The sequence below is a fragment of the Crotalus tigris genome, unplaced genomic scaffold (assembly GCF_016545835.1).
Source record: "Crotalus tigris isolate CLP2741 ecotype Arizona unplaced genomic scaffold, ASM1654583v1 scf7180000018636.906410, whole genome shotgun sequence".
Classification (NCBI taxonomy): domain Eukaryota; kingdom Metazoa; phylum Chordata; class Lepidosauria; order Squamata; family Viperidae; genus Crotalus; species Crotalus tigris.
Window position 1 is genome coordinate 606,027 of NW_024097116.1, and position 23,228 is coordinate 629,254.

Genomic DNA, 23,228 nt, shown 5'->3' on the forward strand with positions numbered 1-23,228 from the left:
AATAGATGAATGAGGAAGTCCACAACTTACACTATCTATGAATGAGGAAGTCCACAACTTACACTGCAGCATTGTCAGGCTTTTTTTTTTTTTTTTAAACTTTCCTCTCATCCTGCAAACCACTCTATTTCCATATTGCTCTGTGTTTATATTCTTTTCTAAATGACCTCATAATTTCCTGCTTCTCCAGGCAAGACTTGTCCAAATATATTATATATAAGGCTCCCAGCACCCTACAGCACCATCCAAGCAGCATTATTTTGCAGCAAGATGGCAGGCAAACAAATTTAGTAACTAAATAATAATAAATAAAATAAAATAAAAATACTTTGGTCCAGTTAAACAGATGGAACTCTGTATTCTTCAGGAATGAAATATGCTCTCATTGCTAATGGAGATAATATCTCCATTCTTTGTCCCAAATAAAGGTGAAGAAAATGAGGCAAATGCAAAGGTTGGACTGCACTAAGAAGGACAGAAGAAAAGATGAAGAGCAGCAGCAGGAGGACAGTAAATAAATAAATAATTTGGAAGGCATTCCTTTTATTTTTCAGAAGGCTAATGACAAATTCGATCACCAAAGAAAAATGAACAAGCCTTTGGGTCATACCTTCTGCGGAAGCAGAAACATTATGGCCGTAAAAACGCCAAGGCACTAAATATAGAATTTATTTACTCCAGGCCTGTTTTTTGAAGCATCCTCCTAAATTGCCATGGCAACCTTATTGCCTTGAATGGAGAATGTTGCCATGGAAACCAATAAAAACAATTGCAACAAAAGGAAGAAGTGGTTCTGTTTCCGTAAGAAAGAGCCCCCCCCCCAAAAAAAACCATTTAAATCAGAAAAGACAAAGGAAACTTCATAGTTCTATGAGTGAAAAAGCAAAGTAGCATCAACTGTTTCTAGCAAGGAGAAACTGGTATTGTAATAAAAAAAATAAAGAAAAGAAGAAACAGCAAATTTTAAAATCATGTTTGGCGTTCAAATTGGTACGTTTCCAATTCAGTTGGACCAAGCTATTTATTCATGAATTTTGATTATGTTTTGGTTCATTTGTGAACCTGATGTTAGGGGGTTTTTTTACCCTTGTCAAAATAGGGATTCACTGAAAATACTAAGTCGGGGCAATGAAATTAACCTAAATAAAGGGTTTACACACACACACACACACACACACACACACACACCGGACTAGATTCATTTAATTGTAATTTATTTACTAAACAAAGAAGCTGAAAAGGGGGACTGAGCTACATATAACCACTGCAGGCTGCCTGTCCATGCAATAAACCTCATAAACATTTTCTACAGCCAAAATAAGCTTAACTGGTCGTGGAATTATTCAAGAAAGATTCAAGGTTGGATTGGATTGCGTTTGGCTTCAGTCCACATGTGGCCTCTTGAAACCTTTTTTGTTTGTTGGTTTCTTTATTAACATTATTCATAGGCTGTCCCAAACCATACAAACTCTGAGCAGCAAACAACTCCAAAATACAATACAAGGAGGAGGAGGTGGAGGAAATAACAATGGAAACTGTAGAGCAGTGTTTCTCAACCTTGACAATTTTAAGGCATGTGGACTTCAACTCCCAGAATTCCACAGCCAGCAATGCTGGCTGTGGAATTCTGGGAGTTGAAGTTCACATGCCTTAAAATTGACAAGGTTGAGAAACACTGCTGTAGAGCTTCTTTTCTTGTGCTACTGTTTTATTTGTGTACTGTCCTTGCTGTTCTTATTTTACAAGTACTATGTAATAGCCTAAGTCTGTCTTACAGTATAAATATAGTAAAATGGGTACCAGCAAGAGACAGGATATATAAAATGACAGTTTTCTCTGCAAAAGTCACATCTGTGTTCCATTTTGCTTACAGTGGTGCAATGCAAATATACAGAAAGGAGTTACTTGGAAAACTTTGTTTCATGGCACGGAGATGATATAAAAAGCAAGTAGCAGCAAAACATCCCGAAGGTCAACTTCAGTTTCCCAGCAAAATAACTTTCATTTCCTGTAAGTTTTTTTTTTTTTTAGCTTGGCCTTCTTGCTCACTTCTAGAAGTTCTGTCCCCCAACTTTTAATGCATAGAGAATACGTTTTTGTTTATGGCTGAAACTTGGATACACACATCCTTGTCAGTGTTGTATGCACCTAATTCAACACTATATCACAAGGTTTTTTTTCTCTTTGTCAGTCAGCCAGAAATCAAGAATGGGGCCTTAATTTAAAAGATAAATGTACTTTATTTACTGCTACCCTGTTCATTGCTCTTGCTGTGGTCTTCTGGGACTTTTAGACTGTTGGGCACCCAAAAGTCCAATCCAACCATCCTACTGAGACCAGGGCTTTCTATTTAAAAAAAATGTAAATTTTTAAAATTAAATTTGAAGGCATGCTGAATATATACAAATAAGAATTATCCCTAGCTTTGCATATCCCCCCTTTTATGCATCTGCAAAAATGTCTGTCCTAATATGCTTCTATTCAGAAAGTAAGCCCAACTTAATGTCTCTGTGTATGTGTGTGTATGCGTGCATGCAAAGGAATTGTAGGTGGGTAACACTAGGTTGAATGGATCAGAGGTCTGTAGATTTTGCATCAATAGAAAAGAATATTTGTAGCTCAGGGTTGAGTTGTGGGGTCCTTGGTCCTCTCTGAACTTGGTTGTTTTCTTGCAGATGCTTCATGTCATTAATGGTAATGAAATGAATGGTAATGGTAATGAAATGTCTCCAAGAAAAGAAATTCAGAAAACATCAAGGATCCCATGATTTTGCACCAGTCAATTTCTGGCTTGGATCTTTCCAAATGGAATGGTAAGTTTGGAAACCAATAAACAAGCAGGGCTTGGAGCATCACTAATGATGATTGATGGCACTGTTGAAACTTTCTCTGGGCAGCTATCTCAGGGGCTGCCACAAAGAAGAGGGAGTCGAGCTATTTTCCAAGGCGCCTGAAGGCAGGACAAGAAGCAACGGATGGAAACTAATCAAGGAGAAAGCAACCTGGAACTAAGGAGAAACTTCCTGACAGTTAGAACAATTAACCAGTGGAACAACCTGCCTCCAGAAGCGGTGAATGCTCCAACACTGGAAGTTTTCAAGAAGAGACTGGACAGCCATTTGTCTGAAATGGTATAGGGTTTCCTGCCTGAGCAGGGGGTTGGACTAGATGACCTCCAAGGTCCCATCATCATTGTTTCATATGATAATAATGGGAATTGATGATGATTTGGATTACCGCAATGGACCCTACATGGGGCTGCCTTTGAAGACCATCCAGAAACATCAACTGGTTCAGAATGCAACAGTGTACACAATAACGAAGGCCCCAGGTTTGCTCATGAAACACCTCTGTTGTGCCAGTTGCACTGCTTCTTCTTCACCAGGTGCAATTCAAGGTTTTGGTCATCACTTTTAAAGCCTATATGGCATAGGGCCAGTTATCTGCAGGACCATCTTTCCTAAGGACATCTACTGTCCTATCAGCTCAGATAGAATGGGCATGCTCCTAGTCCCTTCCCAAAATATTCCCATTGATGATGGGGCTAGAAAGCATGCTTTTTCCATGGCAACCCCTCCCTCTATGGAACACTCTACTCCAGTGATGGCGAACCTTTTAGAGACCGAGTGCCCAAACTGCAACCCAAAACCCATTTATGCATCGTCAAGTGCCAGGTGGGTGTGGCCCATTGGCTGGGCATGGCCCATTGGGTGAGCATGGCTGCAATGATAACAGCAGACTGGGTGGGACTAAAAAGTTCAATCAATCAACTTTGCAAGATCTTTTTTTTCCTGCGAGAAGTTGAAATTAACTGATTGAACCTTTTTTTTTTTTTTTGCATATGGCGGCGGAGGCCTAAAGCGAAAAGGTTTTATAAAACCCAGCTGAAGGCCTAAGACTGGGGCGACGGTACGCGTGCCCACAGAGAGGGCTCTCAGTGCCACCTCTGGCACCCGTGCCATAGGTTCACCACCACTGCTCTACTCTCTGAAGTTTGGCAGGCCTCTGTCCTCCTATCTTCCTGTAAAGCTTCAAAGACCTGGTTATTCCCCCTCCCAAGTGCTGGGAAAGAGATTGTAGGACTTGGTATCAGGTTTATGTTGTTTTTAATCTTTTTAATGTATTTAGTGTTACAGTTTTATTATGGTTTTTATGTTGGTTTTACTTTTGGTTGGGAACTGCCCTGGAGTGATTATAAGATGAGTGGCTGTATAAATGTTTTCAACAATAAATAAATAAATAAATAAATAAATAAATAAATAAATAAATAAATGATGTAACAACTGGTTAAGAGAGCCAAAATCACTAATTTTCACTCACCTTCTACCATCATGGCTATGTTACACTGGGTTTTGTACATCAAATACATCCAAAGGGAAGTGTTGAGATGCCTTTAACCCATTGATACTCCTTTCCCACAGCAAAAAGTTCATCTTCTCTTCCACAAAAGAGGTTGATAACTCTATCATAGTAAAAGCAACAGCCCTGTTATTATTTGAGCGGTCACTAAAAGCACTGTTGTAAGTCAAGGACTACCTGTACTTTGTAGATGCTGTAATTAGGAGTGGCAAAATGGTTTAAAACAGGGAGTGCAATATACAATTTCATTTCCCATTCTACCTTACCCTGAAATAGGACAGCAGCCAAAGCCTTTTTGACCTTTTAAAAAATCTTCAGGTATAAGGGTATTTAACCAGTTTCTGAGTCTATGCTGGTGTGATTACATGGCAGGCCTCAAAGAGTAGGCGATTATCTTTGGAATTTATAAAAAACAAGAATTAATGCCTGTCCAGTGAAGCTCTGCCTTAATGTATCTGCAGGAACCTCTGTGTTCAATATGCCTCCTGATCAGGAGATGCTGAAATAAACAGACTTATACCAGAGAGTAGTCTGTGAGTCCAGCGCAGGAGCCTTCAAATGTATCAAATTGTATTCTTTCTTTCTCAGAGGACATTAAAAGTACTATTATTTTCATAGAACATTAACTCTCCAGGCCTACCCTTTATAGATTCTTAAAGATAAGAAGGTTTGCCCACACATTCATTCTGAAACTCCATCCCAGGTTTTTCTTTGCCTATCAAAGGGGAAACAGGTTAGTGAATGAAGTTTATACTATTATTATATAGTTGAAGAATTATTCTAATCATTTAAGATGATTAATTATTTATTTAGAATTTCACTAATCATAGGTAACTTGGATTATGCATTCTGGCTGGCATACTTTAGAAAAGAGTATTTTTTGTTATCTATGGTCCAAAAAGCCTTTCAGTTAGCATTTGCCATAATAAATATTTATTATTTTATTACCTAATATGTGAAGGAAGAAGATATATCTGAAATAAAGCCTTTGTTTGTCCAAACTAGCGGCTTTCAGTTTTACTAAATATCATTAAAATAAGAATTTTATCACTCTATACCAGAGGTCCCCAACCTTTTGGGCACCAGGGACCAGTTCCGTTGAGAAAAGTTTTTCCACGGACCGGAAGTGCTGCCTGCATCCCACGGATGGGGCTTTTCTTGTTTGTGCGGACCCTTTGCTGACATGCCGCAACCCAGTAATGGTCCACGGACTGGGGGTTGGAGACCCCTGCTCTATGCCACTATTATTCAGGTTGGCCCTATAGTCAGTCAGATGTTTAGGCTGGATTTGGCATTTTTCCCACTTATTGGGTCTTCCCCAAGGACTTGGGATAGGCCAGGGGTAGGCAACCTTGGCTCTTTTATGACTCGTGGATTTCAACTCCCAGAATTCCTGAGCCATTCTGGGAGTTGAAGTCCACGAGTCATAAAAGAGCCAAGGTTGCCTACCCCTGGGATAGGCAGTTGTTGTTGTTTAATAATATTAAGATATTTTAATATGAGAGCCAGTTTGGTCTAGTGGCTAAGACTAGAAAACAGGAGACCATGAATTCAAGTCCCACCTTAGCCATGAAATCCAGTGGGAAGACTTTGATCTCTATCAGCTCAACTAACCTCATGGGGTTGTTTATTGGGGGAGGGGGCGGGTATAAAAGGAGGAGGAAAGGGTATATCACTCTGATTTATAACAAATGTAAGATAAAATCCCAGATCCCTGTTTTAATTAATTGTAATTAGTAAAATGTCATTTGAAAATTGGAAATAAGATTTATTATCGGGAGCACTCTGTGAAAAATGAAAGTTGCAGACAAAAGTCCTAAGCTTATAAGCACCAAACCTTCATGGAGAAATGCTTTAAAAAAAAGAAGAAGAAGAAGTTAGCTGAAAAACAGAACTAATTAAAAAAAAGATTAAGAAATGAAGCATGCAATGGCTGGAATAAGAGAGGAGTGGCAGGCTGAAGGTTGATCACTTATCCTGTTTTTGGGGGAACCTCTTAGAAATATCAAACATTCATGTCTTCTTTCTGTGAAGTATAAAGTCCCAAATACACTTTTGGATCCAAGTTACTTTGAATTCAGCAGGGCTTATTTCCGAGTGGAAATTAAATCAAATTTCTGAACAAGATTGTATCCAGCAACATACTAGTCTAGAAGCTGGGCTGAGCAGGGTGGAGTGGGGTTTTTCAGTAACAAAGGGATATCATTCCTTGGGTAAATGCTTGGGTTGTGATTACAGAACTGATATTACCATAACACACGGGTTTTCAAACTTGGCCCTTTTATGTCTTGTGGACTTCAACTCCCAGAATTCCTCAGCCAGGCATGCTGGCTGAGGAATTCTGGGAGTTGAAGTCCACAAGTCATAAAAGGGCCAAGTTTGAAGACCCCTGCCATAACACAATAAGTGATCCCAGACAATAGAAGGGGCTAATATTAATAAGCACTGATTCACGTTATCCCACAGAATTGGACCGTTTGGTTTTCTTTTTCTGTGTGGTGATATCAGAACTAGCAATCCTCAAGGATTTAATCTAGCCATATCACAAACACCATTCATACTCAATTTGTTCTCAGTAACATTTTGAGTGCTACCTCACCTGAGGGCCATAATCAGTCAGTTTATATACTTTTATCTATGCAGATACATTTTCTTAGTAAGATAAAAGGAGTGGCTTGCCATTGCTTTCTCCTGCACAATAGGAAGTGATGATGACTTTGCCATTGTCGTTGAAGTGATCATCTGCCTTCAGCATTTTCCATCTACAAGAGGTCATCCCTGGACCTGGCAGCTCTGAAGAATTTTTATCCAGTCTCCAACATTTCTTCTTGGGGGAAGGTTATTGAGAAGATGATTGGGCTACAGTTACAAAGGTCTGGAAGAAGTAGATTTACTGGTGCCTTTGCAGCTGGGTTTTAAGAAACCATCTAGTGCTAATATGGCATTGATTTTACTTATGGATGACCTCTGGTGGCCATGGGATGGAGGTAATGTATCTATCCTGGCTTTCCTTGATCTCTCAGCAGTTTTCAGAACAATCCATTATGGTTCCCTTCTGGATCAGTTGAGAAGTTGGAAGTGAAAGGTATGGTTCTTTGCTGTTTTTCCTTCTTTTTGCAAAGTGATTTCTAGTCGACGTTGGTGTTTGTGGGGAGAGGTCCAGTCCTAAGCCTTTGCTTATGAGTATGCCACAGAACTCAACTTCATTTAATATCTACAATACATAACAATCATCTTTGTACATCTCTCCTCTGGGCTATTCACTTGATGCCATTGACGTGCTTTCTTGGTATCTGGCAATTGTGCAGGTCTGAATGGTGAACAATTAGCTTTGGCTCATTATCCCTGAGAAGACAGACTGATTGGGCTTTAGGGTCACCATATCTATTTATTTTCCATAATTAACTTAAAGGGGGGGTCACAATCCTGCAGGCAAAATTAGTATACCATCTGTGGATTCTCCTGGAGTCATGGTTCCTACTTGAGGAGCAAGTAGTGACTGTTGCCAGAAGGACATTTGTACAGTTGCTCCTATTTCTAAATACGATGCACTGCTTACAGTGATTCAGGTCTTAGCTATTCCCTAACTTCATTATTGTAATATGAGGTTGCATTTGAAGAGCATTCAGAAGCTTCAGCTTGTCACACATGCAGTATTGGATGCACCATGATTGCATCACACTCATGTCAGAAGCACCGAGGTGCTTCCAGGTTGAAAGAATTAGTCAGTGACATCACGGCTGCCTGAGTGATGCCCCGGTGAGGGCTTCTTTCATGACCCTGGTAGGAACTGGAGAGAAGGACAGGAGCTTACCCCATTCCACTGCAGCACTCGGGTCTCGAATGCAGGCTTGCTAACCACCAACCCAGCATCCTAACCATACAAGCCACCATGCTCCTATTTGCACCATGATATTGTCACATAACATCAATAACACTATTTCTATTTGAGTTGCACTGGGTCTCAGTGGGCTTTTGGGTGTAATTGAAGGGGCTGTTGTTAAAAGCTCTACATGACATGCATCAGGTTATTTGTAGGGCCACCTATCCTCAATGGTATCTGCCTATCCTTTTAGATCTGGCACAGTAAGAATTCTTCACCTAGTAGGTCAGGAAACCTAGAGGTCCTTAGGTAAATAGGCAACTATATAAGATAAATGGATAGAAAGATATAAAGAGATATATATAGATCCTATATTGCTATCAACTATAAGTAGTTTGTTGCTTTAGCTGGGCAGTGAGAAGACTTTCATGACTTGGGTGACTGCTGGGAGTCTAATAAAAATACTTTTAAAACTCTACATGTTCTGCTTGATAACTCAAAACTTGACATAAATCCATATCAAGGATGGACAATTCAAAACTTCATTTCATCCTAAAGACACAGAATTGCTGATGAATTTTAGTTGCACTTTGAGATGAGAAGTACAAGAATTAAGCAAATAAATAAACCAACTATTAAGAGAGCTGTTCAACTAAAAAAAATCTAAATTATAAATTTCTACAAAGCAATAAGTTAAAGAAAAACATCATTGCTTTTTTGTGTACTGTTCTCAGAATTATTCTTGGAGCTTTACTGTCCTCCAAATTGCTCTCTAAATGAACATGCACGAGTATATCTATGGATAGATTTATTTAAGAGGAGTTTTAAGTGCAACATCCTTTGAATAATATAGTAAGTGTTAGATGATAAGTTGCAGAAAAGAAAGCAGTCTCCCAGGAATTGACAACCAGGTTAGAAAAGACATGTAAAGTTGGAGGCAAAGCAGGTGTCCAAATATTCCTGATGTCTACAACCTTTTCTGTAAAATTGATGGTACTAAACAATGTAATTCTAAAGCAGGTGCTGCAATTTATTTTTTAGACTAAAACATAAACTTAAATAAATAAAGATTTGGTATGGAGAGTAGCAATTCTTCATGGATGAACAAGTGTGTGTGTGTGTGTGTGTGTGTGTGTGTGTGTGTGTTTTCTTTTATATGTTCTCAGATACCTTCATTTAATTTCTGGGAAGGCTACTGGAGAAGGTGATGTTCCAGCAATTCCAGATGCAATTGAATGACATTGATTTTGTGGATTCATTTTAGATCTTATGATTCTGAAACTTATCCCTTTGGTGGATAATTTCTGTCAGAAACTATGATATACTTTTTGTTGATCTATTTTGAAGAGAGTTTGGTCCTTTATCTCAAACCATGCCATAAAGTTATGCTAATACCTAGATCAATGTCCCATGATCTCACACAAGGGTCTATTTCATTTTCTAGTCCAACTTCCACAAGAAAACTCTGTGAATGCAGGATGATGGCACCAAATTCTGCTATTTCCCCCCCCCCCATCCAAATACCAATTGGAGTATCTGATACTCTTGAATGTTGAATAATTTCAAAAGTAGGCTGGAAGAGACAGTATAAGAGGAGATTAAACCATGTAAATCAGAAATGCTGTTGGTAAACAGGAAATCAATCTATGAGATGGGGATTCAGCCTGTTTAGGATGGAGTTGCATCCTTTGAAAAAGTAAATCTCTTTGCAAAGTGCAAGTTCCTTGGATTCTCAAGTAGCAATCTTCTGGAGAGGTTGTTCTACTTATGTCCCCATGATCTGAGCTGATCTATCCGTTGGATCTTCCGGCATATCACTCCCAAGCTATGGAAATGCTCTTTTCAGAATGTTCCGGATGTCCACATTTTTAGCATCTAGAAAACCTGTAAATACCCAACTGTTTTAAATTGTTAATTGATTTTAATGTTAGCTTTAATTTATGTTTTTTTTTTACATTCTTATTGTTTTTTTAAATTCTGTTACCTTCCTTGAATACTTATTCAAATAGACAGGTGGTGTATAAATTAGAATAAATGAATAATAATATTTCCTCAGCACATCTTCAGCCTAGATTTATCTCCTGAATCTGTCACTAGTGAGAGGCTACAATAGATTCAGTTGTTTCAAGGGCAATCCCCAAGACAAGTGTTCTTCACAGAAAGGTATCAGTACCACACTGTATTTTCAGTGTGGTGTTTGGTTTGTGTTTCTCCTCCAATTAAAGAATTAGAACTTATTTTTGCCCTTTCTTGCAGTTGTTATTACTAATGGTCCTGATCATTTTTCAACCATGTGTTTAAAAATCTCTGGCAGAAAAAAAAAGATTATATGCTTGTTAACATTTCATTATCTGTTTCTATTTTATCTAGGCTGCCAAGAAATTTTCAGAGTGGGAGAACTGTAGGGCGACTACAAGAATTCTCCATTTTAAAATTTAAATGGAACTTTTCCAACTGCATTTGGTTTCATCACACAATGAAAATTACTTTTCTAATGCTTTCTATCATTTCTATGTTGCTTTGTAACACAGAACAGAATTATGTACTGCTACTGAAATTGTCAAGAATATTTGATTTTGGATAAAGAGTTGAGAATTCAGATTTATCTTTGGATTGTTAATAAAATATATGAACACACACACACTCAAGTTTGAATAGCTACATTGGAGATTGAGAAAAACCATAAACCATGCACCATATAGTTTAGCAAATTCCATAGGCATAACTTCTGGGCTGCAAAAAAATCCAGAAGAGCACTTAGAACTCCATCTATCAAGTGTCTGGAGTTTTGCAGATAATAATAATAATAATAATAATAATAATAGAAGATCCTGTGGGACTTTCAAATATAGACAGATCGCCATTTGGAACACAACACGCCAGATATCGCAGTTGTAGAGAACCGAAGTGTACAGCTGATTGATGTCGCTGTACCAGGAGATGCCAGAGTCGAAGAAAAAGAACTGGAAAAAATTACGAAATATTGTAACCTGGCCATCGAAACTGTGTGATTATGGATGAAATGTGTAACAGTGATACTATTGTCATCTGGGCACTGGGAACTATGTCCAAAAACTTTGCAAAATATTTCAAGAAACTGCAGCTTCCTGCAATAACTCCAGCAATGCTACAAAAAAACTGCACTACTCGGAATATCTTACATTTTAAGGAGGTACCTGGTTGATACCTGGGATGCTGGCAGCAACCCGTGTCAACCATCAGCACCAGTCAATTTGAATGTTCAGTTGACTGAGGTTCACTCTAATAATAATAGTAATAATAATAATAATAATAATAATAATAATAGTAATATAGAATTGGAAGGGACCTTGGAGGTCTTCTAGTCCAACTCCCTGCTCAGGCAGGAAGCTCTATACCATTTCAGACAAATGATTGTCCAATCTCTTCTTAAAAACCTCCAGTCCTCTGGTCCCAATTGTAGGACTAAGGACTACTTATAAAGCTTTGAGAGCAATAATCTTCCACTACAATTTTGGCTCAAAAATGTTAGACTTCGTACACAGATATTCTGCAGTTATGAGTAATATTCACTTATATCTTTAACATCTGTTGAATTTTTTTTTTAAATCTGGCATTTAGATTTTATGTTCAATCATATAATATCCTTTCCTGTCTTCAGTTCCTTATCTCAAGTTTCCTGCTATCCTTTTGTAACCTGGGAATTGCAATAAAATTGGGAAAATGAGTGACGGTGGTGCACAGAGTTGGGAGGGTTGCTGTAAGAAGCAAGGAAATTCTTTGGGCGCTACAAATCTGAGTGCCAGGCCTTTTAATTAGCAGGATGTAAGAAAGAGAGAGTTAAGAGGAGAAATAAGGAAGTTAAGAAATGAAATGAGACAAGGGGCATCTTTGCTCACAATGTAGAGCCTGAGTTTGGGAAATTATAAAACCATGGAGCTGTGAGTATAAAATCATACAGATATAGGAACTCTATTTCTTCTGTTTGGAAGAAAAGGTGAGGAAAAAGAAGGGATTAGTTTGCTGAGGAAATAAATAGGAGTCAGAGAGTTAAAATGAAACAAGAAGAGCACCTGAGAGTAAAGGAGATAAGAACAAAGCTTTAAAGTGCAATAAAAATTACTGGTGAGCCAGGCAGCTTACAATGACAAAAGAGGGATAGTAGAAAAAGCCTCCCAGTTGGGAACGTGACAGAAAGATTACTTGTCCTCCTGCTGTGTAGCCTGCTGGTAAGTCTGCCTGGAGTTTGGGTTCAAGGGAGGTGGATTGGCAAGTTCCTCCTGTGAAGGGAACCAATCCAACATGACAGCTGGGGAGAGAATTTGGGTGAAGAGGTGAGGTGCACCTGGTGTGTGCGCGGGCTGAGGATGACGAATATGGCTGCAAGTCCCTTAGATTTGAATCCAGGCCAGCCAGAAAGAGGTGGAGCAGACTATGACAAGGAAAGAAGAAACTTCTCCAAGTGACTTTTGCAAAGACAACAAATGTTAAATTGTGTGAACATATACAAGGTTTAAAGTGATTGGCATGGGGGGGGGCTTGTGGTGAAGATGCTTGCCTCCCACTATGAAGATTGAGAGTTCAATCCTAGGTAGCGGCAGTTTTTTCTCTCCTAGGGTGCAAAGTGAACATATCTGCTAAAAACACTGCATGGCATCAGGAAGGGCATCAGGCCAGTAAACGCTCAGCTCTACCCAGTCGCCTTGATCCTAATCCGAATTAAGGGATTACAGCAGGGGTGTCCAACTGCCGACCAGTGAGCCGGATGTGTCATGCCAAAACCACATCCACCCCATTGCCGGCAATGGAAAAAAAGTCGCGATACTTGTGACACATCACATGACATTGTGAGTTTGACATCCCTGAATTACAGGGTTGTGTTTTTTTGCGTCGTGGTGGAATGGTACGCCGGAAGGCAGGGCTCTGCCTTCCGGAATCATTTCGCCCTGTTGAGGGCCCTAAAAAGGGCCTAAAGTCACCCCAAAGAGGCGATGAAGAGAAGGGGTGCCTTGTTGATCATGGAGAGACAGCGGTCTTTCCATTCAATCCAAGGAAAGCCCTCTAAACTGGCACGGGAAAGACTGGCTACATTAGCTGCTGACAACCAAAGAAAAAAAGCACCAATTAACACATTGTAAACAGCATGTTTGGAACTGGGTGAGAATACTGATCCTTTCTTTACTATTTTACAACTGAATTTTCTGGGAAAGGCTCCCAAGAAGCTAAAAACCTCTGAATGTGAATGGGACCAGTATTTTAATTTTATGGGGAAAAGAAACATTCAGTATTGAAGTGGAAGTAACATAAAGCTACAGTTTTGATAAATTTGAGAACTGAGATAACTAAGATTTCCTCTTTGAAAAAAAATATTGAGGCAAAATATAAGAAATCAATCCTTTGTCTTAAGAGTAGAAAATGGATGTTGAATGACATCTAGTGGTGGATTTGTGTACAGCACTATAACTTGCTTCCTGCTTGGTAACTCCTAGCTTGGGAAAATAGTTTGCAATAAAGGAAAATATTTTGGCATACCTATCATCCTGACCTTCTTTGATTATAAATATCTAGTGAGGTTGGACTTTTAATCTCAAGAGCTAGTGGGAGAGAAAGAAAAAAATGACTTTGGACTATGCCTGGCTGGGAGAGACTTTTGAACTGTTTTCAGTGAGGTTGAGCATTTTGAACACTTTGAACACTGTGGATTATAACCTTACCTGATTGCCAATTTTTGGATACCTGAGACAAAGGATCACTATAAAATATTGTTTTCAGGATTGGACCTATACTCTGGAACCTATTGGATTATAAAGGCTGCATATAAAAACCAGAAAACTAGATGAAACTTTGATCTACTCTTATTGAGTACTAGAGGATCTCCAGGAACCATGCCTCAAGAAAAAAACAAACACTTTTTAGAAGGAAATATATTCTATGCTACAACTAATTCACCAAATAATTGTTGCATACAAGAGGACATAAAAAGAAACTATAATGAAACTAAATACAATTTAGATAATATAAATGAGCAAATCTCCAAATTAAATCTACAACTAGAAAGGTCCCAGACAATGACTACAAAGTATGAACAAATAAACCAGAAATTAGAAGGCAAAGCAGAGGAAATGGATTTAGAGACGGAAGAGATAAAAGAAGGGAAATAGCTCTGCAAAATACATCTGATGGCAAGGAAGAAGATTTTTAAAAAAGGAATACAGAGCTGTTAGGGGAAATGTTACAACATGGGAGACAGGGAATGAAAAGAGAAATTGAGGAAGAAGGAAACTGGGAGTTGTTTAAGGAATATAAATGGGCGGAATTCCCCCTCAAAAATATCCTACCTAAATTGTCTTCCTTATGCCAAGCAATTTTCACAAAATTAGAAAGAAAATTCCTGGGCAATTTAATTGTCCTGGCTTGGAAAGCTACTTGGCAAAGAAAGAAAACAAGAGTCAGATTTAAAAAACAGAAGATTTGACCTTTTAGAGGTTTAAATGTCAAATGTTTAAATACTTTCTGAATAAGATTAAAAGAACGGATGACCCATAGCTATAATTAGACTTTTATAATGAAAGATATGATTTAGAATTAAAATAGCATTTTTTTCTTTCTTTCTTTTGATATGGGAAATATGAAAATAAGAGGACTGGTATGAATAAAACTTTTAGCTATATACATATAATTAATATTGAGAAAATCATAACTGACAAAGATATTTCAAATACTGATGGGAAACTAAACCTTAAAAAGAGCACGAAAAACAGGATATTGATTTATGAATTGATATTATTATTTCTATAATATTAGCAAAATATGATGAAGATGCTTATATCTAACTCTGTATACATCAATAGTACCAAAAATTGTAACTGTGTAATGAGGGGAAAATGGAAAAAATATGGGGAAGAAAGGAGGATCAGGGAAAAAATACTGGATTGTGTAATACTGAATAGATTTATATTGAAAAAGTTAATGTCAAATATGTGAACCCAGACAACATTGTAGTTTACTAAGCACTAAAGATTGTAATTCTTAAAAATCAATAAAACATTTTTTTTTTTAAAAAAAAGGGATTACAGGGTTGTAAAAAGGGAATTATATACAAAGTTTAAAATGGGTTTTAAAAAGAGCCTGTCTGACTATAGGGTGACAGAGAGGGACTGAATTTTCCAAGTGTGCCCCTCAGGACCAGGATGAGAGACTTATTGTCACAGAGTAGTGTCTATTATTGTATAAAGTTAGTCTTCTGTCTGTATAATCCTGGTTGGAAATTTCTAACAGTATTGTTCTGAATGCCAGCTAGTAAAGAACAGTGGTTTGTTCATAATTCAGAGTGTAACTTGGGTCTTATTGGGTTAATACAGGTAAGAGGACTTGCTCCTTAGAGTCCCCTGCTGGTTGAAAGGTTTAATGGCAGGCTTGAGGAGAATAAATTTTATAAAGAGCAAGAAGAAATTTTGCATGATAAATCTCAAGGAGAATTCAGCTCTTGAACCCAAGACTGGCTTCTTCATTATAGCAGAGGCTGTGAAGTGATGCTTCCTTATTTCTTCCCTTTTTCTTGTCTCTTGGAAATGATAAATAATATGGATATACAGCAAGAGAGAAAATGAGAAGGATCATTACTGTTATCAATACTTCTGGAGAATACGAATCTGGTCATTTTCTTTCTTCATTTAACCAATGTTCTTCAAATATTGCAATGAAGCTGCAAAGCTGCATATTACATATAACAATAAAACCAACACAATTGTAAATGTAACAAAAGAACAGGAAAGCTTTCCCCACCATTTTGTTGCTTGGAAATGCTTTCTATACAACTGACTTATATTTATGACGGTCGCAGTATCCCGGGGTCCTGTGATCACCTTTTGCAAACATTTGCCAAGCAAAGTCAGTGGGGAAGCTAAATTCACTTAACAATCCTGTTACTAACTTAACAATGGCAGTGATTCATTTAACATGTGTCAAGAAATGGGACAAAACTCACTTAACAACTGCCTTGCATAGGAATAGAAATTTAGGGCTCAATTGTGGATGTAAATTGAAGACTACTTGTATTTGTAGTTTCATAATAAAGTCGGGAGATCATGAGCACAAGACTTCTGATGTTTTTTCCCTCCCAGCCCAAGTACCAGCAGTGGTTTAAGCATCTATATTTTCTTCTATGTAATGATTTAATAATATATCTCTGTGTATGGTTCTGTTCTTCCATCATGTATTATTAGTGAATGTGCTATAAATGTATATATTTTTATTTCTCTGTTCTCCATAGCAATAGCAATAGCACTTAGATTTATATACTGCTGCATAGTGCTTTACAATCCTCTCTAAGTGGTTTACAGAATCAGCATATTGCCCCCATCAATCTGGGTCCTCAATTTACCGATCTCAGAAGGATGGAAGGCCGAGTCAACCTCAAGTATGTCAAGATCGAACTCCAGACTGTGGGCAGAGTTTGCCTGCAAGATTGCATTCTAACCACTGTGCCACCAGGGCTCTCTCCATAGGCTCTGGTTTGCTTCAGACTATTTTAATTTTTTTTTCTCTTACTGGCTCTCCCCTGTATACCAAATTGGTCCAGAGAATTATCCTGTAATGGACAAAGTTTTAAAGCCCCTTTACATAATTTCTTTCGAACAACCAATTAGTTTTGAAAGAATAAAAAGGGCAATGATTTTGGTAGTATACCAAATGGAGCCAACAAATGCAACAAAGACAAAGGAACAGAATGAGGAGAGGACAGGAGATCACCCACTTGTGTTCTGGACAGCTGCACTATGAGGAGAGGTCTTCCATGGGTCTGAATACCAACAGATGAATTTGCTTCCCTTTTTTTGTACAAAGTGACATCAATGTACTTACAAATATGCAGAAAATGTATGAACCAATGGTTATTGGTTGGGTTATAGGTTACTATTGTTCATGCTGGCTGGGACTGTTGGGCTAGTTTCAGGATATTCTCTCTCTGTCTCTCTGTCTCTCTCTCTCTCTGTCTCTCTCTCTCTCTCTCTCTCTCTCTCTCTCTCTCTCTCTCTCTCTCTCTCTCTCTCTCTCTCTCTCTCTCTCTCTCTCTCTCTCTCTCTCAGTTCAGTTTATAGCCTTTCAATTCCCTGGAGATCTCCATCCAAGCACTTACCGGACCTCAGCCTGACAAAGTTAGCCAGGTGCTACCACCTGCTGAGGTAATTGCTCAAAAGCCCCATTTGTTTGAACTGACTCCATTTTGCAGGAATCGATTTTTACTTTAGTAGGATGCTAAAACACTGTCCCCAGCTGGGTTCATACAAAAGGACCAGGGTGAAAAGTCTGTATGTACTGAGGTACGTATTAATGAAAGTGAGCGCAAAAAAGGGAAATGGCATTTTAGCGCATTATCCAGGCACATTTGTTTGATACCCAAGAAATTGCTTTCCCTCCCCTTTTCTGAGAAGCTATCCAGGGACACAGGCTGTGTTTGTTTGTACAGAGGGCAATCATTTTCTGATAGCCAGCCAGTTTCCCTAGAAAAGCTCCGGTCCCAAGAATATCAGCCTTTCTTTCTCTATCAGCTAACAAGAGCTGACTAAAGCACCAGCACGTGAAGGACCTCATCAGCCAACAATAGTGCCTCTCTGCCTCTGATGGAAAGCAGTTGGTTCTTTCTATCTTCTTTGCAAGCAAAGGATGTTCACCAGCCAGAGAAGCAACTCCATTTCCCTTTCTCAATTGACCTTTTGTCTTCCCACAATAATTAAACATTAATTAGATGATTTGCAGAGTGTCAGAAACTGTCCTCTAGAGAAAATATGGTGTTAGGAAATCATGTCACACCTTGTGTTCAAAGAAAAAAACTGTGCTGCTGTGGTTTTAAGGAATTGTCAGCTATCATAACCAATAAACATATCCTTGTGTTATATATTGAGCTCCCTTTCACAGAAAATAGAACCACTTAGAATATATTCTAATGGCCTTTTAGAATGCTTTCAAATGTTCACAGATGTGCCCAGATGTAACATTTGGCTGTATTTCACATTTGCTAGAGCACAAAAGCATTTCCACATATGCCCAAAGAGATGCCAGACAAATAATCTGGTAGGGGTGCCAACTAATCATAAAAACTGAATGTGCCCATGTGTCTTTAGCAGCATTTTTTTTCTGTTGACCTTAGTTGGTGAAAGTTTTCACAGCATGGAAATAGCTAGTATTGTCTGCTAATGGAGGTACATCAAGGTTACATTGAAGTCATCACTACAATGGCCAGTTCAAAGGATGTCAGTTGTATGCCTGTTTGTATGATGGCTGTCTCTTTTGCTCAGATCCAAAGGGAGCCATATTAAAAGCACCACCACCAGGATGATTTTCTTTTAAATTTTGTATGTCATGGAAAGAGAAAGACAGTGAGAAGAGAAAGAGAATGGCTTTCATTTATACTGCAAAACATGAGATTTGGGGGCTTTATTGATTTAGATTGTAGGTCAAGTTATCATTGTGGAACACTTTTATATACATTTCTGAGTATACAAAGCTTAAAAATCATCACCAATTTTGTCTATGCTATTGTATACTGCATATCAAAAATTTAATGAAGACATTTCTTCCATTCTACACCATAAAGTGACACATTCATATAATGTTTCACCAAATACTCAGCTGGTTGCCCATATTAACTCAGAGAAAGATAAAATAATGAAACAAAGAAGAGCAGACAAATTTGTAAGAGAAGAAAGGCATATTAAAAATGGATCTCATGGTACATGCTGGCACTAGAGAATGATCTACTGTCAAAAAAGAATCCTGATGACTTTCTAATGCTCTAGACTTATTAAAATTAGTCAAAATTATTCCCACAATGAAGTTTGTATTTACACAAATGAGGGAAAGGATTGCTACCACATGAATACTGGCCAAGCAGAATGGTCCTGAGGTTTCTCAAGATTTGTCTATGAAATTTAGTGGTCTTTCAGAGGAGATGAAAAAAGAGGCCCATTCTTGTGCTATATATTAATCCTATATATTAATTCATTCTTTCCTGGAATGAAATGATCATAGCAACTGATACTGTTCTGTTAAATCAAATCAAATCAAATCAATAAATAATATAAATGCAGTTGCAGATGTCCTTATGAGTGGCCTGGTGGCCCAATTGGGACCAAGCCCACTATATATGATCGAGGAAAGTTTAAACTTTTCCCTCAGGCCAAGTTGTTCCATAAAATGTCTGAGATCTTTGGAAGAAAGGTGGGCTAATTTAATGATAGCTCAATTGAAGGCATGATTGCTAAATCAAACCAACATCCTTACAGATTGCTTTTCACTTCATATTCATCTTCTTTGAACCCTGATAAAAGTCAAGGGGTCTTGGAAGCCCACAGGTTTTGAGTTTAAATACTGAGAGTAGGTGCCTACAGTCTGAAGCTTATAATATATTTATATATTGTACAATATATTTATATGGAACTTGTTTCTATGCCTGAGAAAATAACAAATGTCACATACATATTGTGAAATAAATTGATTTATAGTGTCATGACATGCCACAAAAACAATTTTCATACGTGTCCAAATGGAAGGAAAACAGAGGCTTAAGGGTTCTATGTCTCATCCCACCATGAGGCCTTCCTCTTTCCTAGTGATGGGCTTATATAATTTTATATGCTGACTAACAATCTTCAAGAAGAAACTGAATCCAAAGATAAGAGCCAGCTTTGTGTAGTGGTGAGGATGCTGGCCTAGAAACCAAAAAATTGTGAGTTCCAGTCCTGCCTTAGCTATGAAAGCCAGCTGTGTGACTTTGGGCCAGTCATTCTCTCTCAGCCCAGCTTACTTCACAGGATAGTTGTTGTGAGAAAAATAGGAGGACAAAGGAGTATTGATATGTTTGTCACCTTAAGTTGTATACAAAAACAAAAAGGCAAGATAATACAGGTAGTCCTCGACTCACTACCACAATTAAGCCCAAAATTTATGTTGTTAAGTGAGACATTTATTAAGTGAGTTTTGCCCCATTTTATGATCTTTCATGGCTCAGTTGTAAGTGAAATCACTGCAGCTGACACATTAGTAACACGGTTGTTCCCCATTGACTTTGCTTGTCAGAGGATCGCAAAAAGTGATCACATGAGCTTGGGACACAGCAACCACCATAAATATGAACCCATTGCCAAGCATCTGAATTTTGATCACACAATCATGGGGAGGCTACAAAGTGTGAAAAACGGTCATAAGTCATTTTTTTCAGTGCCGTTGTAACGTTGAACGGTCATTAAATGAACTGTTGTAAGTCGAGGACTATTTGTAATCTAAAAACAAAAAAAGTCTAAAATTTAATTATATGCTCATTTTGCCAACAGGGCTGTTGACTTTCATCTCAAAGCTTTGTCCTGACGCTAGTTCTGCACTTTTCACTTCAGTCTTCACTAATACAAACTTGAGCTCTTCTCTGAACTATCATTAGATCACCGCAATCTCAGCAGACTGCCAAAAAACAAAACAAAACAAAAAACAAAGCCAGATTGAAAGCAGGGTTTTTCTATCCATCTTTCAAATCCTTTGACACATGAGCAGCTCTGGGTTTTTTCTCTTCCCTAAACAGTTTTATTGCATTTGCTTATTATGCATGGAATATAAGAACTATTAATTTCTTTTGTGAAACCATGCTTGAACTTGCTTTTTTCCTTCCTCATATTTTTTTTCATTCAGTCTCATGTTTCTTTGACTGAATTCCAAAGTCAAGGACTGTCTTGTTGTATTGATTATATATGAAATGCTGTGCTTTAGTTCTGGAGAATTTAATGGAAGCCTTTGTAATAACATCATATAAAGTAAAAGAAAGAAACAGAAATTAAATGCCTTGGATGTTGTTACTAAATTAAGTGTTTAAAAAAATTATAGGGAAGGGAATGTTTACTTTTTTTTAGTATTAACCTGAGAGATGTCTGGCTACTATTAAAAAGAATGAACATTCCCTTCCCTGTAGTTTTCTAAACACTTAAAAGCAGGGCTTTTTCCTTCATAGAACGCCCAGAAAAGAGTTCCGGCACCTTTTTTGGATGGAACCTTGTAGGGCAGGCAAGGCGGGTTGTATGATGTGTGTGAGTCCCGGCAACTTTTTTTTTTAATAGAAAAAAGCACTGCTTAAAAGTGGTACATTACAGAATTAGAGATTGGATAAGAGAAGGTGAAACAGAATTAAGCATTTTAATTGTTTTTAAAACATCTCTTTAAAAAGCTGAGAATTAAGAAGACAGAAAGTTATGAAAGAGACATAAATGGAAAAGTTCACCATTATTGTCTTTTTTTCCTTATCTTCTTCTTAGAGATTCAACCCTTACTATCTTTGGACAATCACTGCTGATAGAAATAAAAAATGTTAAAACATTTTGGTAATACAGAACTCTTTGTATTTTAGCCATCCTCACACGTCATTTTTATGAGAAAGTTGTTCAAAAAGTTACTCAGAATCATATTCTTTGTTTAAAGTTTTTCTTCTTTTAGCTTATTTTGTTATTCATGACTAACCCGGCCTTAGCATCTGCTTTATACCCAACTATAAAACTATGTTCAGCCCAACAATCTGATGGCTTCAGCAACAGAAGGTGACCCAGATTACAATGCATTGTACATCCAAGTGCCAAATCTTGTTTAACAGCAGCTGCTGTAAGCTTCTCTGATTAAGATTCACATTCGACAGGCACAAATCACAACAGCCTCTTCAAACACATGCAGTTTTCAAACCTGTTCAGCAGATCTTTTCTTTCATAAACACACATCCATCTTGCCAGTTTAACCTCTTTTTATTTTTTACATCTTGTACATAGCTGTCATCCTTCTGACAAAATGATGAAAGAAGACCCTTTTAAAAGCTTTATTAAAAAAAAACTATTCTCCCGTAAAGCAGGAATTTATTCAAATGGTTTCCCCTAAAAAGACAAAAATAAAAAGAAGAATCAAGGGCATATGCTCATTTTGTCCTTCTAATGGGACATCATGTTTACAAAGCTGAAACTAACCCTATGGTATTTGAAACTTTTTTTTAAAGAGGATAATTTTTCTTTTACAATATTTTATTAGTATTTAATTTACAACAAATCTAAGAATGAAACCCATCAAAAACAGATGTTAGTAAATTGGGAAAGAAGGCTATAAATAAAGGTACACACTAAAACTCAGAAACAGGTGGCTTTTAAAAGATTATTTTAAAAATGGTGAGTTTTTATAATGGTGCATACATCTAAAATCACTTATGGTGCATACATCTAAAAACAAAACTTACGTTTGCATGAGTATTCCAGAAGAACCATTTGTTCAAAACTTTGTTCAAACATTTTGAACTTAAATAGCTTCAAAACCATCTATTCTATGGATTCATATAACCCAGGAGTTTCCCTTAAAATATGTAAATTGCCTTCAGATAGCTTTGCTAAAATAGTTTAGCTCTTTTCTTATGCCCAGACCTTAAATAATGACAGGAGAAAGAGAGTTGATGCTTACTTTTTAAAATGAAGAGCAGCAAGAAATTGAGGTAGAAGAGAAGAAAATTAGTTCTTGACTGAGCCATATTATTGTTCCAATAGAAAATCTTCTTTCAAACTTTCCAGTTACACAGGGGATGGATGATTATTGCTTTCTACTCCTGCCCTGAGCCTGGAAAGACAGTCAAGGGACAGGGTGTAATGTATTTGCTTCTGTCCCTTGCAGCATGAATAGCAAACCTGCAGAGTTCCATTTAAAAAGCATTTGTGCTTGCTAACATTTTATTCTAGCAGCACTGGGTGGTGACTCAAACCTGGTGCAGATTTTTCAGCTTAGTGGACTGGAGTCTGTCATGTCCCCTGTGGATTTAAGGACAATTGTGCTACTGGACAGAGAAAATACCCTCAGACCATATCCTGCAATAGTCTTCCATAAGTTCTCCTTTTCTCATCACAAAAGGCTCTTATATTAGTTCTATTTTTTTCCTTCCAAATTATATAGAATATCACATTGCAGGAGCAATAGCCCTTTATAAATCAGATCAAATTACATTAAATTAAAAAAGAAAGCAAAACAAGCTTCATTATTTCTCAGTAAATTTTAGCAATTATTACCT

The 23,228-nt window shown here is 37.6% G+C and overlaps 1 protein-coding gene across 2 annotated transcripts in view; it reads right to left on the reverse strand.

The window, feature by feature from the left end:
* CRB1 (crumbs cell polarity complex component 1) overlaps positions 1-22,819 on the reverse strand; it is a 141,189-nt gene extending 118,370 nt beyond the window's left edge. For both annotated transcript variants that reach the window (XM_039355206.1, XM_039355208.1), the window contains exon 1: positions 22,631-22,819. In XM_039355206.1, coding sequence (XP_039211140.1) covers positions 22,631-22,697 — 67 coding nt within the window. In that variant the 5' untranslated portion in view covers positions 22,698-22,819. The remainder of the gene's footprint in view (positions 1-22,630) is intronic.
* Between the last annotated feature and the right edge of the window lie 409 nt (positions 22,820-23,228).